This window comes from Sminthopsis crassicaudata, chromosome 4 (assembly GCF_048593235.1).
Source record: "Sminthopsis crassicaudata isolate SCR6 chromosome 4, ASM4859323v1, whole genome shotgun sequence".
NCBI lineage: Eukaryota > Metazoa > Chordata > Mammalia > Dasyuromorphia > Dasyuridae > Sminthopsis > Sminthopsis crassicaudata.
This window is the reverse complement of record NC_133620.1, coordinates 195800656-195816841: the sequence shown is the minus strand read 5'-3', so window position 1 is coordinate 195816841 and position 16186 is coordinate 195800656. Positions and strand designations below refer to the sequence as shown.

Below are 16186 nucleotides of genomic sequence, written 5' to 3'. Positions count from 1 at the left end.
AAGAAAATTTGATAATATAGCATTTGTCTTTGAGAAGTAAATACCTATTTTCCTGTAACTCATAGATATAATTTTTAAAGGAGCTTTGCTTTTCCTTTATCACTTGTGAAATGTGTTATCATAAACTGGTATATCGAGTCCACACATACACTTGGACAGTTATTTCTAATGTTTGGTAATTAAAATACGGGGCAGTTAAAGGGCTCAGTGGATAGAGTTCTGGACCTAGAGTCAGGAAAACAGCTCTTCATAAGTTCAAATCTGACCTCAGATATTTACTAGCTGTGTGATCCTAGACAAGTCACTTAACCTTGTTTTCCTCATTTTCCTCATCTGTAAAATGATTTGGAGAAGGAAATGGCAAAGCATTCTAGGATCTTTGCCAAGAATACCCTAAATGGGGTCGTGAAGAGTCAGACAATTGAGCAACAATTAAAATACGATTTCCTATTTTCTTATGGATCTAAGAAAAAAAAGTCTTACGTTTTTCTAGCATGTGAATTTTTCTTTTAATTTATCTTCTTTTAAAAGGGACTTGTCTATACTAGGTATTTGACAAATAAGAAAGGTTGTGAGGTTGAGTCCAGTCACAAATAAGTTAATTCCTCTGGGCTTCGGTTTCTTTAACTGTAAAATGAGATCAGTAACTTGTTGTTGTTGTTGTTTGTCCTTTGAAGAGGACCATGACATATGGTGCAAGTGAATTGGGGTTAGGGTTGCACAAGGTCACAAGGCTTTAATCCTGTGTTTCCTTATTTCATGGAGGAGGGAAATGATTACCTAGAAAGGTGGAGGATTGGTTTAAGGTCTAGGTGGTAACAAATGGCAGGATCAGAATTCAAATCCAGTTCTGATTCTCAGTCCAATTGCTAACACACTTAAAAATCAGATTTTTTCTTCTTTGTTGATTTGAATTCCTTGTTAAATCTCCTTTATAAATATTATGATAAATATTTTCAGAATAAATACTTTAAAGTCCATTGTATTTTTAATTTCTTAAGTATGACTGATTTCAAGAAGATTTGTTAGCAACTGTTAGTTGACATTTAAATGATTGTTGTTTAGTGTCCCAGGTATGTCACGAAATTGCAGTAGCTGCCCTGCAAGGAGGCTATAAACCAAAGAAAAAACAAGTAGTGCATTTCTATTGATAGAATGATGATATCATGATTTAAAATAATAGTGAAGTTTTTCATACATACTTCAAGAGGTTTTTGACTTTACAATTCCAATTTTGGACCTGTACAAATTTTAGATTTAAAAAAAAAAATTAGTTACTGGTTGATATGCTTGTATCATAAGGACATTTTAGTAAATTTATTTTAAAATATATATACATATTATTGTTGATTATTTGCAGCAAAGAAGAGACTAAAATCTGAGGACATCATTATCACAGGGGATTCTTCAATTAAAATAAATGGAATTTGTCTGACAGAATTAAATTCCATTGGTCATTTTAACAGCCATAATCCTCAATTAACATATGATGGAGATCTAAATGAAAACAATGAACAGGCTATTTTGAAAGGGAAACCATCATTGACAGCAGCCCATCTCAGAAGTGGAAGGTTAGTATTATTTTTCTATTTGTAGTTCTTTAGCATTACCACTTTTTCTTTAACCATTGTCATCGTAAGTTTAATCATTTGTCCTGTATTAATTAGTTTATTAGTTAATTGGTTAGTCTCTGCATTTTTTTCTTCTTATGCAAAGATAATTATTCATGAGAGAATGTGGAATTTTCTGCTTTGTGGGTAGTCTATGGGTAGATATGCTGGATTTACATAATTTCATATTTATTCCCAGGAAACTTATATTCACACACACCAAAATAATTCATTTAGAAATATCTCAGATGAAGTCCTTTATTTTAGTTATATTCTTGTCTACCTCTGGAATACTGACTTGTTGTCTACCTTGTGGTTTATCCAGGACTCCTTGCCCGACTGTCTTTTATCTCCCCTTTGGCCAATTCTCACTCTGTTGGCAATTCCACAAAATATTGGGTAGGGACAGGGAAAAGGGGTTCCCATTTTAATTAATCAATTTCATTTTTGAATTGAAACTTCAAACTGGGATTTGGGGACTTCATGATAAAACATCAAACTACTCATTTTGGGTAAATGTCTTCCCAAATGCAAAAGAAGAGTCTTTAGATAACAGAGTTAAAACATCAAAGTAGTAGAAAGAGTTATTTTTCTTTCAGTATTGTAGTTGGAAAAAAGTATTGTTGTCCCCAACTTTATAAGAAGTTAGAACTGCTAGGAAATTTTAAATAGGAGTTTTAGAATACTTTCAATTTCTAAAGAGCCATTTTGGCAATACTGGCTTGCTTAGTTATGTTTTGTAACATTGGAATTGCCAAGGGCATTTTAGTTTACAAAACTTTTTATGTTAAACCAAAAATAACAAATCAGAGAATAGAAGAGTTTGTTCATGTTATATCATCCATGTTTATCACAAGAAGTTAACAATTAAATAATTATTAACTTTTTCCTTTATTAGAATTTTTTTTGTATGTTACATATTGATTAGGTTTGGAGTATACATTGGCAAATTTTACTTTCGATAAGACCTTTTTTGCTTCATCAATTTCAACCTCTCTCTTTGAATTGGGAATTTGTAGAGGAGTAGGCCTAAAATTTATTCAGTATGATGAAAACAAAAACAGAACTTACCTATTGGCAATTCTTAATTTTATGAAATTAGAAGTATATGAGAATACCTGATAAAAGTTTATCTTAAATGAACAGTTTCAAAAAATACTGTTTTATAATGCAATATTTCCAGATTTAAAAATAAAATCCTACCATCATTTAACACTTTAACCATTAGAACATTAGTGAGTAATAAAGAGCATTTCATTGGATTGTCCAGGATAAGAGAGAGAAGGATTGTTTGAATTAGGAAGAGAGCAAGAAGAAAGTAAAAAATGTGTACAGGCTTAGGTTAAACAGTAGCGTAGGTTTCTCATACAACTTAAGAAAGAAAAAAGCTGTATTAAAAAATTCAATTTCAGAAAAAAATAGCAATGGCTACAATAAAATCTCTTTAATTTGAATTCCAGAAATTTAGTTATCTGATAACTTAGATATCATATTCCCTATGATTTTTTAACCAAACATTAATTGTGTAAATAGGATTTGATGTTTAACTTACTTTTAACATGGTTTCATTTTCATATAAAATTAACATACTAATTTCAAAAAATCTTTATTCAATTAAGTGGGTCTGGAATTTAGCTCTGTTAAATAAACAATAAAGGCTCAGGAAATGCTATAGTCCATGGCTGTACAAAATGAAACTGGATCTTGTGTTCAGGGCCTTTACCTTCTGCTGGGCATTGTACAATATGCACACAAATAAGTACATTTAAAATACATATAAAATTATTTGAAGTAATTCTAAGAGGAAGAAAGTGAGAGAGTGCTCACCTGAAAGGATTTTGTGTAGGAGGTGGCACCTGATCTGTGTTTTGAAGTAAGTTAGGAATTTTAAGAGCCAAAGGTAAAGAAAGAGGTAGTGCATTCCAAACATGGAGACCACCTATATACAGAGGCATGGAGGTGATAGATACACTGGTGTGAGAATTACTTGGAGAAAAAGAATTATTTTTATGTACTTTCATTCTGTGACCACATGGTCTTGAACATGTGCTTCTCTTGACATTAGGGAAATGCAAAACATCTGACCTTGATCACATGAAATTAGATTAATCTGGTGTATCTATCTTTCGTTAGTTCTGTGAGCTGTATTCTGTACTATACCTGTGTTTCATTGCCTTCTTGTGTTTTTAATTTTTTTTTTTTTAAAGAATGGATATTACTTCAAAGAAATATGTAAAAGTTGTATCTCCCAAAGAGAACCCTTTGGTGACTTAGAGATATTGCAGTGACTACTAGTGTGGGAATATATCAAGTATTTTATGTGTATAAACCCTTTTTAATTTAATGCAATCAAAATTATCCATTTTGCATTTCATAATGTTCTCTTGTTCTTCTTTGGCCATAAATTCCTTCCTTCTCCACATATCTGAGAGGTAAACTATCCCTTGTTCTTCTAATTTGCTTTTAGTATCATTTTTTATGTATAAACCATAAACTTCTTTCGATCTTACCTTGGTATAGGGTGTTAGGTGTTGGTCAATACCTAATTTCTGCCATATTAATTTCTAGTTTTCCCAGCAATATTTGTCACATAATGAGTTCTTATCCCAGAAACTGGAGTCTTTTGGTTTATCAATCATTAGATTACTGTAGTCACTGACTATTTTGTCTTGTGAACCTAACCTATTCCACTTAGTACCAAATAGTTTTGATGACTGCCACTTTATAATATAGTTTTAAGTCTGATGCAAATAGGCCGATAATCAAATGTTTTAATGATCATTTAAGCTCATAATGATAATAGAATCAGTCACACTGAAGCTAAGAAAATGCACCAAAAATAAAAACTGAGAACTGCCAGAGATCATTGCCAAAAATGCCTAAACTTCAAGAAACAAGCAGAGTTTCAGTGGGACCTGGTATGGGAGGGCTTGTTATTGATTCTTTGTGTTGAGATATATGCTTCTTAAAGTTGGAAAAACAGCAAGGAGACAAATAAAAGAACTGCCAGCTATTGTTTGAAGAAAAAAAAATGTTTGTCATTGGAAAGACAACATAAGTATTAGGGTCCTGACAAATATAAAAAGATAATTTTCATTGATGAAACTTTTTTCATTCAAAGCTGCATCAAAACCATTGTCAGAAGATTAAGTGAATCTGAGAAAGATATGGCAGTTTTATCATATCATAAAATAACCACTTGAAAAAAAGTGTGGGATTTTTTGTTTGTTTGTTTCTCTTGAGCTTTAAAGTCTTGTCCACATTGAAGGAATGATGAATGCTAACAAATCTCATGATATATTGAGAAAGAATCATTAAGGATCACAGAAATTTCCAAATAGAGATTGAATTCTACAGGATGACCTTGTATCACTTCAGATATCATGAAAAGTTAAAAAATTAAAGAGAGAGAAATGTGTTTCTCTAGCCTTTGAACTTACCTTATTTAAACTCCATTAAAATCTCATGGGTGATAATCGAGGCTAGATTCATCAAAAGAACACAAACCTAATTTAATAATTGATTTTGTGATGAAAAATTGATATACATCTTCTAAACTCAGTGCCACATTGGATAAAATAAATGCAAGGAAAGGAGGACATTTTGCATATTTAAACTTTTTTAAAGTTGTAAAGTTTATTGTATGTATAATCAATAAATTTATTTACTTTGTCCCAAGGAATTCACACACCACTGAGTGTTGCGTGTGAGCAACAGCTGTAGTGAGTCAGTATAACTACATTAGAGACTATTTGAAAGGGAAATAATGAAATGATCTTAAAAAGATAGGTGGGATCTAGATTGTGGAGGGTTTAAATGTGAAGATGAGGACTTTTGTATTTTACCCTAAAGGCAATAGGGAGCCTCTGAAGATAACTTTGAGGAGAGGAGTGACATAATCAGATCTCTGTTTTAGGAATATCAATATTGCTGCTACTTGGAGGACAGTTTGGAAAGAGGGGAGATTGGAAGCAGAGGGAAACAAACTAGATTATTGCAGTATTTTAGGTGAGAGGCATTGAAGAGTCAGGTTATAAGAGTGAAGAAAAGCAATTTGAGAAGTAGTGGAATTGGAATCAATGACATTCTGCAACTGATAAGTTTCAAGGGGGACAGGGAAGAGGGAAAAGGCAAAACTTGTAGGAACCCAGGTAATGAGAAAAAAATTCCTTGACAAAAATAGGGAAATTGGGGGTGGGTGAAATTAAGGGGGAAATGTGAGAAGTCACTGGACATGATAGAACCTCAAAGAACCCCTATTTGGTAGAACTTCATCAATCATTATTATTACTATATATACTTAAAAGCACTAAAACATTGTTGTTTTAAAATGGGCTCTGTTTTTTATGTTTATAAACTTTAATAGATGTTTTATAAACATGATAATCTTTAATATATCATATGCTGTACACATAAACATATCCAAGTCTATCTATATTTTAAAATCTTGTAAATGCCCTCTTTAAATATTCTTTAAAATGTAATGGTTCAACAGAGATCCTAACTTTTAGGGAGGAGTTTCTGATATAAATTTATTTAAGAAGAGTCAGTTTGTATCATTAGCAAATATTGGTTGCCAAATGGAATATTCTATCCCTATATCAAGCAAATCTTTCCTTAGAGGGAAAGGTTAAAAGGTTAAAAAATATTTTTTTTAACTGGAAAAATTCCAGTAGTCATTGGAATTATTTTTTGCCATGGGCCTGGTTTCCAGTTCCAATTTAAAACTTTCTGTCATGTTGGACCCATAGATTTGTCAGACCCCACCAGAAATTCCAGTCTTTCACCAAAATATAATTGAATTAAACACTTCAGAAAATAAGGGGTTACAAAAAATAAATATAGGCTGCAGAAACATTGCCAGTTTACACTATATAGTTTGTTTACTTGTGTATGATAACATGGCATCTGTCCCAGAACAAGCATAGTGATTGGCTGGAGATAATCACTAATAAAGCTTATAGATAACCTTGCTATATAGGTGCTAATAGAAAAATCCAAGTAATTATGGAAGGAGGGGCAAAATTAATTTCTCAACAATATTACCTGGATTTTGGTTTGGAAAATATGGTTGTCATAACTATATGAATATGAAGGTTTTTTTAAAAAATTAAGGGATATTATTGCTTAAATGTTTCCATAAAATATTCTACAAACATCTTAAAAGTACAAGGCGTTTTAGTATTGCTATTGCTAGCTGTTTTGATAAATTCTATTTTTATATCTAAAAATAATTTTGGAGAAAATAGATCTGATATCTCCTTTCATACCTTCACACTGACAGCCCAAACCTGGCAGAATAAAAGCAGCATCTCTCTCTTGGTATTTGAATGTTCTTATTGTTGACAGAATAATTTAAAAGAAGTAGCCTCCTGAATGGTTAGCTTATAAATTTAAATCTACAAAAATGACAATAATTCAAAATTTTCATCACTTCATTCTGATTTTCCTGTCATTTAGTTTGAATTAATGAATTTTGATCATGTATGGGAAAGTTAAAGGAAAAAATAAAGAAGAAAATAGGGAATCTGAAAAACATAAAACATTAAGGGACACAAGCTTAGTTCAACTCTCTCATTTTACATTTGAAAAAAATAGGCCTGAAGTGACTACCCTAGAGTTTACCCATTGGCAAAGCCAGTAGTTGTTAAACTGGTAATTTATCATATAATGCAAAAGAATTTTAAAGTGTGTTTGTGTGTATGTGTACGTATATCTACTTTGAGATCTTGAATAATTCTAGGTTCTCTTCAGACTTCTTTATTATAAGTAAAATTGAGGATATCATTTTTATAACTCATTTTTATTTTTGATGTTTGTGAAAAGTGGACTATAACATTTTAACAAAGAGGCATTGTTCTTAATGCTCAGGGGTACATAATAAGTTCTAGAATTTTGATGGAATTGACCAATCAAATTAATTAATCTTGATAGTGTTGCCAAATTGTTTCCATTTATAATTAAAAAGAAAAAAGGTGCTTTAAAAAAAGGCATTCTTCTAAAATACTTTGAATTGGTTAAATTTAAGTGAAGTAATTATAATTTGTATTTTTTTATTTAGTTCAAGCATTTGCTTTAAAAACAAGATGTTATATGTTAAAGCTACAGATTGAATTTAGTTCTAATAAATGAAGTGTCTGTTTTCTGGGCCAGTAGAAAGTTTTGGCCAACATTTTCTACATTTTTTCCCATCTAGTGCTAAATGATCCCTTTTATTCCTTTTACCCTTTCCTTATTTATATTATTTTATAGTAGTGCTTCTGTTAACATAATAAAATCTTAGTGTTCAGACTAATTCAGAGACTAGGAAGCAGTATAGAATTGTGGAAAGAATAGTGTATTTGGAACTTTGAGACTTCTATTAGAATTCTTTAATACTTAATAGTCATGTGACTCACCATGGCCAAGTAACTTGCCTTTAATAACTGTTTCACTGGATTGTTGTGAGGAAAGTGATGGACAAATATTAAAGTATCGTATAAATCTTTTCATATGGTAGCAATGAATCATTTTATCCATGTATTCAGAGATTTCTAATTTGTTTTCTAATGCAATGTTTAAGACTTGCTTTGATGGTAATTTTCTAAGTTGGTAATAAGTTGGAAAAATAATTTTAGGGATTTGAACACTTGTTATGTATAGTCTTAAAACTATATATAACTGCCAATGCAGTATACTAATTATAGTACACTGCATTAGACCAACTAGTTTGGGTAAAATTGCTATGCCTCCCTAAGCATAAATTTCTTCCTAAGTTAATATCTTTGTATCTCCAAATGCATGGTTTAGGGCATTTTACTTAGAAAGAAATTCATGTTTGAGTTGTCATTTAACTAATTGGATTGATTTAAGCCCAGAGAGAGAGGTCATTAGTATGGTTTATGAATCTATTCATATTCCTGTCTCATTCAGTGTCTTTATTAATGAGTTGATTAGAAGCCATGTTTATCAGAATTTCAGAGGTTGGAACTGATAGGTCATGCAATTAAAATTATTCTCAATTAACTGAACTCTTCAGTGTATACCTGCTATCCTAGACTAGAGGACTGCTAAAGACCCTTCCAGCTCTAATAATAATTCGTAGCTTTAAATTTCAGCAGATTGTTAAAGGGAAAATTATAACCAAGTTTTTAAAATATTAGAATTGGCTGCCTTGTGACATAAGGTGAGTTTTCTGTCACTAGGGACATTTAAGCAGAAAATGGATGATTATATGTCAGGGACTCCTTATTGGAAGATGGTAGATCTAGAAAGTGACCAAAGTCTTTTGGACTAAACTATTCTATGAGATGAATTTGAAAGGCACTAAGGAAGGTGTCATTTGTAGAGCTTTGCTTTTATTACGTGGAAGGGAAGGAGATGTTTTTGGCACTGTAGAAGAACATGCTATATTAAAGTCTTTTCTAAAGTATTAATGTTAGTGGTCTATGATTCTTTTGTAAAATGGGACAGAATAATTTTAATCTAGTGATAATTAGAGAGACCTAATCTTCCAGTTCTGTGCACTCCAATAGCCTGTTCTTTTTTTATCTAAACCTAGTTATGATGGGTTCATAGAGGTTTCCTTTCCTCCTCTGTTTTAGGCCTTTCCCTCTTTTCCTGGTTTGCACAGCATAGGAGCCTTTTTTGTCTTCCAGTCCCCTCTGAGATAAGTTCTGTTTGTAATTTTGTTGAACTTTATTTTTCCAATTGGGTTGATTTCTTTTTGCCTTTTTCTGGAGTAGTGAATCCGAATTCTCGTTGATCACACAACATCCTATTTCCTGGAATTTTGATTAGTATTTCTCTTAAGCCAATGGATTTCTACTACCAGATTTGCATTTTAATTTGCATGTTGAAATAAGAGGTTATTCTAGAGCATTGTAAAGCCAAAATATTTATGAAGTTAGCTCAATCTTTTTGTGCTGTTCTAAAAAAGGCAAAATGAAATAGGAAATGATGGTATGTCTGTTTTTATAAAAAGCCTGAAGGTTGGAGGGAAATCATTGCAGACAGAAATTGAGGAAGAGGTCTCTGGTAGCCAGGGAACTATTTGGAAATGATTCAAAAACTAGAGCAATTCCTAATAACATAGGGGAAAGGGAACTAGTATTTATTAAGTACATACTATATACCATGCACTGTGTTAATAAGCATTTTATAATTATTTTCTTAGTTTGGTCCATACATCCCTAGGAGATAGGTACTATTATTAAATCCATTTTATAGTTGAGGAAATTGAGGCAAACAAGTTAAGTGACTTGTCCAAAGTCACACAAGGTAGTAAGTGGCTCTTTCTGACTTCAGACTCAACATTCTAGCCACTGTGCTTCCTAATGGCCCGATAGTGTTCAGACTTGTGTCTGCTTTTACTGGAAGTAGGGATAGAGGATGCTGCAAGTATGGGGGAAGGGATATATGCTTATGAGGGTATGTGTATATACACACATATGTATGCATATACATATATATTATATTTATACATATGAACACATCACATATGTGGCTAGATTTAACTGGCAATATGGGAGGAAGTAGCATGAATAAATGTATCTTATGTCATTTGGGATAATGACTTTTATGTCACAAATAAGTTTTGTCACAAAAAAACCTTTTAAAGCAGGTTCTTATTTTTTATTTTCTACATTTCATATTAGTAGCTGTGGAGTGTGTGAAAGACCTGAGTTCATTTCTCTGATACATGCTGACTATGTAATGTAATAAGTTACTCACTTCATCTTATAGTGTTATAATTAACTCTTTAGATATATGAGTTGTAGAGGAGGTACCAACCTGCATCCATAGAAGCAGTACCTAGATCCAGGAGTTCCTTAATTCATTGCAATCACAGGGATACTTCCTATCCCGAGCCTATTACATTGTTATGCAATTTTAATAATTGATAAACCTTAATTAAATACTTTGGGACAAGCCTTATGGTTAGTGCTGGAGAAATAAAGACAAAAATCAATCCCTGCTTTTAAAGATGTAAGTTTTGGACACTGAAAAAAAAAAACTTATTTCCTGTACTGGGCACTGGCTATTTCAGAATGCCTGTTTACAATGGCCCATATACCCAGTGAATAGTTACTATACATTAGGACTTCTCTCAGAGCTCATAACCATTCCTCTTGTCTTAAGGACTGAGGAACTTTTGAAACCACAGGAGCATTCTAAATGGTCTCACAGGTTCACCCCAACTAATCTCTTTTTGATAAATTTTGTCTCCATGGAAAATTGGGAAAGTTTTTTCTGAGTTATAAACAATTCACTTGCAAATGTACTTTTGGAATGTAACAAGCCCATTCATAAGCTGATAATCCCCAGTATTTATATTTAGTCTGGTAAATTTCTTTTGAAATAAATGTAAAAATATGTTTTTTTTAAATATTAACTTCATTAGTTTTGGATTTTTCTTATCAAAACAGAGGCACTGGGGTCCAGTGGAAAGAGCATAGACCTGGGAGTCAGGAGATCTGACTTTGCTGGTGTCTAGATGTGTGATTTTGAATAAAACACTGAACCTCTGTGAACTTCATTTTTCTAAAATGAGGAAAGTTGGACTAAATCAATGCTCTTAAATTTTTCAATTTCAAGACACACTCACATACTTAAAAATTATTGAGAACCCCAAAGAAGTTTAATTTATGTGTGTTATATCAATATGTATCATATTAAAAATTTTAAATAGTTATAAATAACATTTAAATTTAAGTTAAAATTAGTTAAATTTATTTTAAATTGTAAGTAAAATTCTAAACTCATTACATGTTAATATATTTTTATGAAAGATTTATTTTACCTCAAATCAAGAGTGTCATATGTGTGTGTATATATAAGTACATATATGGGTATGTGTTTATATGTACATATATACGTATATATATATATATATATATATATATATATATATATATATATATATATACACACACACACACACACACACATGTATATTAATTTAGTGAGAGAGAAAAGAAGGGAGAACAGAACAGAGACTAGGGGAAGTGAGGAGAGAAGAGGAGGAGAGAAAGAAAATGAGAGAGAATATCTCTAATGTCTGGCTAGATCCAGACAGCTGGATCCTCCTATCTGCTTTTGCATAATCTATTGTGATATGTTGTTTTGGTTGAAGTATATGAAGAAAATTTGGCCTATACAAATACTGAGTTGGAAAGAGAATAGTATGAAAATAATTTTGACCTTGAAGATCCTCTGAAAAGTTTTAGGGACCACCAGGAATCCTTAGACTATAAGAATCACTGGATTAAAGATCACTGGGAGATCTTAAAGGGAAAAAAAAAAAAAAAGGTCTGTGCTTCTTAAGTAAATTAGAATTCTTTCAGTGCCATAATAGTGACCTCTTGTGGGGAAGATTCTAATCTCTGAGATTTGCTAAATTTGGTTTTCTATTTATTAGCTTCCTATTACTGCCTATGGTTTTGACCTGTTGCTTTTCATGAATCAAAAAGTATAGTTTGAAATCAAATTTTTATTAAGAACTATGCAAAGATACTGTTTAGTTGTGATACTATATATAAGAATGTATCATACTTTACAAGTAACTTGTGTATTCTTTCTTCAGATGCTTCATAGCTACAGAGCATCTGCATTTTAAAGAAAGACATTTATTTTGGTTTCTATCCCTGAGTCTTTTTTTTTTTTGTATATGTGTGCCTCTTCTTCTTAGTGATCTGATGAAAAGACGTGCCAGGGCTTCATCGTGTCCAGTCAGTACTACCAAGAATTCATTGGAATTAAACAAAGGTAGGTAGCTTGTATCCAAAAAATTTATCTTTGCTTTTTCACTTGTCATTCACTCAAATGCATCTCAGTTGGAGTCATCTAATTTTTCTTAAAATGAAAGAATGATGTTGAAAGAAATTCTTTAAGATTAAGCTCCCAGTTGTTTAATTTGTAACTTGAGAGAGTCTCAAATCATTTCAACAGTTTTCTCTAGTGCTAAAACTCTCATGTATGTCTAAAATAAAGATATCTTTTGATTTTTAGGATTAGTTTGCTGTTTGAAAACTCTGATAACTTGGCACACTATTGTCTCTGACCCAACATTGTTTACTACACTTTCATTATTTATAAAATAATCTTCTCATTTTTCTTTTCCTGGATAGTTAATTTAATTTCCCTAAGTTATAAGCTCTATTCTTTCCATTCTGCAGAAGTGATATTTTTAAAGCTTAAAATGTTAATTTATTAAAACTTAAATAAAAAATAGCAAAAGAAAAACATTTCCATATGCACAGCAGAACATGAGCGGATTCAAAATATGAAACATTAAATTTCCTTTTGAAGAAAACCTATGCAAAACATATTACACATTATGTTCAGAGTTGTCCATCTTTTCTACCTTGTAAGCTTTTCTTTTTTAGTTCTCTGCTGTGTACTTTTTATTTTATTCTCTTTTTCTGCTTTCCCCCTTTTCTCTCCCCCAGAAAGGTTACAATTAAGGATGGATATATTTAAATATATGTATATATATCTATACATGCATATGTCTGTGTATACATATATATCAATATCTGTAATCATAAACATCTATGTGATTTTTTTGAAAATAAAAAATGGGAAGAATTGAATAGTATTGATTCTCATTAGCAACATAGATTAGAAATTAATTATGTGAAAGGACAACTACCTACAGTAATTAAAGGGCCAGCTGAATTATGGCTACGGATATAATTTAATATCACTGATAATATAAATCACAGGCTGAATATGTGAAACCAAAATAACATTAAGTTAAATGTTATCTTTAAAATTTTGGCAGGGGGAGAAGAGCTCCATTTTTGTGATTAATAAGAATTTCACAAAACATCTAGGAAAATGAGTTAGGGATGATACTGCTTTCGAAAGTTCCATTGTTGCTAAGGTTTATTTCATTTGCATGCTAAAAACATCAGCCAATAAGTGTAGTGTCAAGTTTTTTTGTCTAAAATGCAGAATTGTGGTTTAAAACTATAACCACTGAGACAGCAAAATCTTTAAAAAACATGCTGAACTTTTTGCTTGACTTACCAGTTTCCTGTTGAATCATAATTGTTATATTTAGAGAACTCTGTACCAAGATGAAAGTATTTTCTAAAGTACTAGATTCTTCCTCAAGACTAAAACAAAGATTTAATTTTTAGTGGGTTTTTAAAAACTCTAATGAATGTATATTTCAGTCTTAAAATAACTATTCCACATTAAAGGTAATTGTATGGAACTGTTTTGAAGAGGGAGGGAATTTGCAGCACAGTAATGAGGCACAAGGGGGGTACAAAGTAGTCCTTGGGAGAAGAAATTAAGCATTTTGCTAGACTACCCTGTTAATATTCAGGCCAAGAAGACAAATATTTCAGGAATATTTGGGAGAGTGCTCAATGAAAGATCTAATTTCAGCTTAATAAGAAATTGCTTTCTAATTTCTTCCCCATATACATGAAGTTATTAATATTTTTATTACTTAAAGATACTACCCACAATGTAAGCCCTGGGGCTGTGGAGGAGGTAATTTATTTCATAGCATTTTGTGTTTATTTAGTTTTCCTTGAAGAACAGTTCATTTATCCCACTTTTACTTGGCATCATGGAGTAGCAGCAGTTGGATGGTGGAAAGTGAAAAAATTAACTGACTTTTTTGATCTTAAAATCTGTGTTCATGATGAATTTAAATATATTATCTCTTATACTTTGCTCCATTAAAATACTTTTCTGGCTTTTCACCTGTCTTGGTGTGTGTTGGCTTGAAGTTACTTTTTAGATAGAAGAAATTTTGAAAATGTTGCCAAAGTGAACAGTCAAGTTTTTTGATAAAGCTTGAATTTTTGTTTGCTCTTTGAATTCATTTAAAATCTATTTACCAGATTCATAAACTTTAAGATAAAGTGTGTATTGTGATATAGATAATAAACAGCTTCTTAAGCAGCTTAAAAAAATAAGCTAATACTATTAGGAAATTTCCTCTTGAAGCTGTTATGTTTTATACTTAGCCTGTTTATGGGATGTAGTTTATGAACTCTTGCTGACCAGGAGATGGAAGGCACTTAAACTATTTTAAGTACTACTTTTTGGCAGCTCTGTTCCTATTGATAAAATGCTCTGGAAAGCCCAGTGTTTAATAACTTTCCTTGCTATTGAGGTTTGAGAAAGTTTAAATCTAGTGTCTATGATATGGAAAGAAAAGCTAGGATGGTGATCAGTAGATAGCAGTGAGATGGGATGGGAAACTTGTTGAGCTTTCTGGCTTCCTCTGAACAAAAAGATAGCAGTATGAATATGCTTTTTTATTTTAAGCAAATTTCTAAAACAATAGACTTATTTTCAGATATATATACAAAACTATAATTCAACTGATTTTTCATAGATCCCATTTTAAATCATTCATGCAGTAGTTCCATTATGCCACCTTAACTGTCCATATTAAAATACTAACTTTAAAAAAAGATAATGAACCCCAGAGTTAAGGATCTCTGTTAAAGAGAAAAGTGAAGGCTTAGGACAGAACCCCGAAGAACAACTACTTTTAGGAGATGTAATATGGATGTTGAGCTAGAAAAGGAGAATTTAGAAGAAGTAGTAAGGTAGAAGAAGTAGGGAAAAGGGATGACATAAAAAGCTAAAGAGACAAGAGTGTCCAGGAGAGATGACAGGCATTTGTCAAATGGAGTAGATAAGTCAAGAAGAATAACCATACTTCTTGAGAAAAGACAAGCAGATTTGACAATTAAGACATTAGTGATAATTTTAGATAGGTTCATTTGGATTAGGAAGTTGGAAGCCAAAATGCAAAGGGTCAAGGAGTGAGTCAGAGGAAAGGAAGTAGATAAAATGTGTGGACAGCTTTTTTTTTTTTTTTTTTTTTTTTTTTAAATTAAGGAGTTTGGCTGAAAAAGTCAGGGGCCATATAAGATACTAAGTTTCTGGAGATGGTAGGATGTAGTGAAAATCTTTTAAGGATAGAGAAGACTTGAGTATGTTTGAAGGCAGTAGGGAAAGAGCCACTAGACAGTGAAAGACTGAATAGAGAAGTTGAGTTAGAAGTGGAGATTGAGAATGCAGAAAATGGAAGTTGGTAGAAATAGTCATCTTGGCAAGGAGAAGGGGCTGCCTCTTTGCTAGAGATTGGGAAAGAAGACAACAGTAGGAAATTGTCAGCTATAATATGTAGGACAGTCACTGATCTGTATTGATAGAGGGAGTTTCCTGTCTGAAAATTCCCTATATAAATGAAATTACAAGTCCATCAGAAGCAAAAAACCCGGACTCTTGAATACCCACTATTCATTTTCATAATTCTTTGTACAGTATCACAGAATTGGAAAGGATTTATTTCCACCCATAACTAAACAGAAATCACTTCTGTAACATATCAATATAGACAACTTATAATTGTCCAACCTATGCTCAAAGACCATAGGCAGTCCATACCACTGTTACTTATTTTTAAATTTTTTCTTTTTATTATGAACTTGACAATCAACAACAAATACAAACAGTTCCATATGCAACCCCCCCCAATAGAGAAAGAAGCTTGTGAATGAAATATGAATGAATGTGGATATTTATTGAAACTGAATATCTATCAATAACTTCAGAAA

At 31.7% G+C, this 16186-nt stretch overlaps 1 protein-coding gene across 1 annotated transcript in view; it reads left to right on the top strand.

Annotated features, from left to right (window-relative positions):
* The window catches only part of ARMC2 (armadillo repeat containing 2), a 159024-nt gene that overhangs the window by 38901 nt on the left and 103937 nt on the right, over positions 1-16186 (top strand). Inside the window, exons 5-6 of the mRNA XM_074310139.1 lie at positions 1361-1571; positions 12280-12356. Of these exons, the coding sequence (XP_074166240.1) occupies positions 1361-1571; positions 12280-12356 (288 nt within the window). The remainder of the gene's footprint in view (positions 1-1360; positions 1572-12279; positions 12357-16186) is intronic.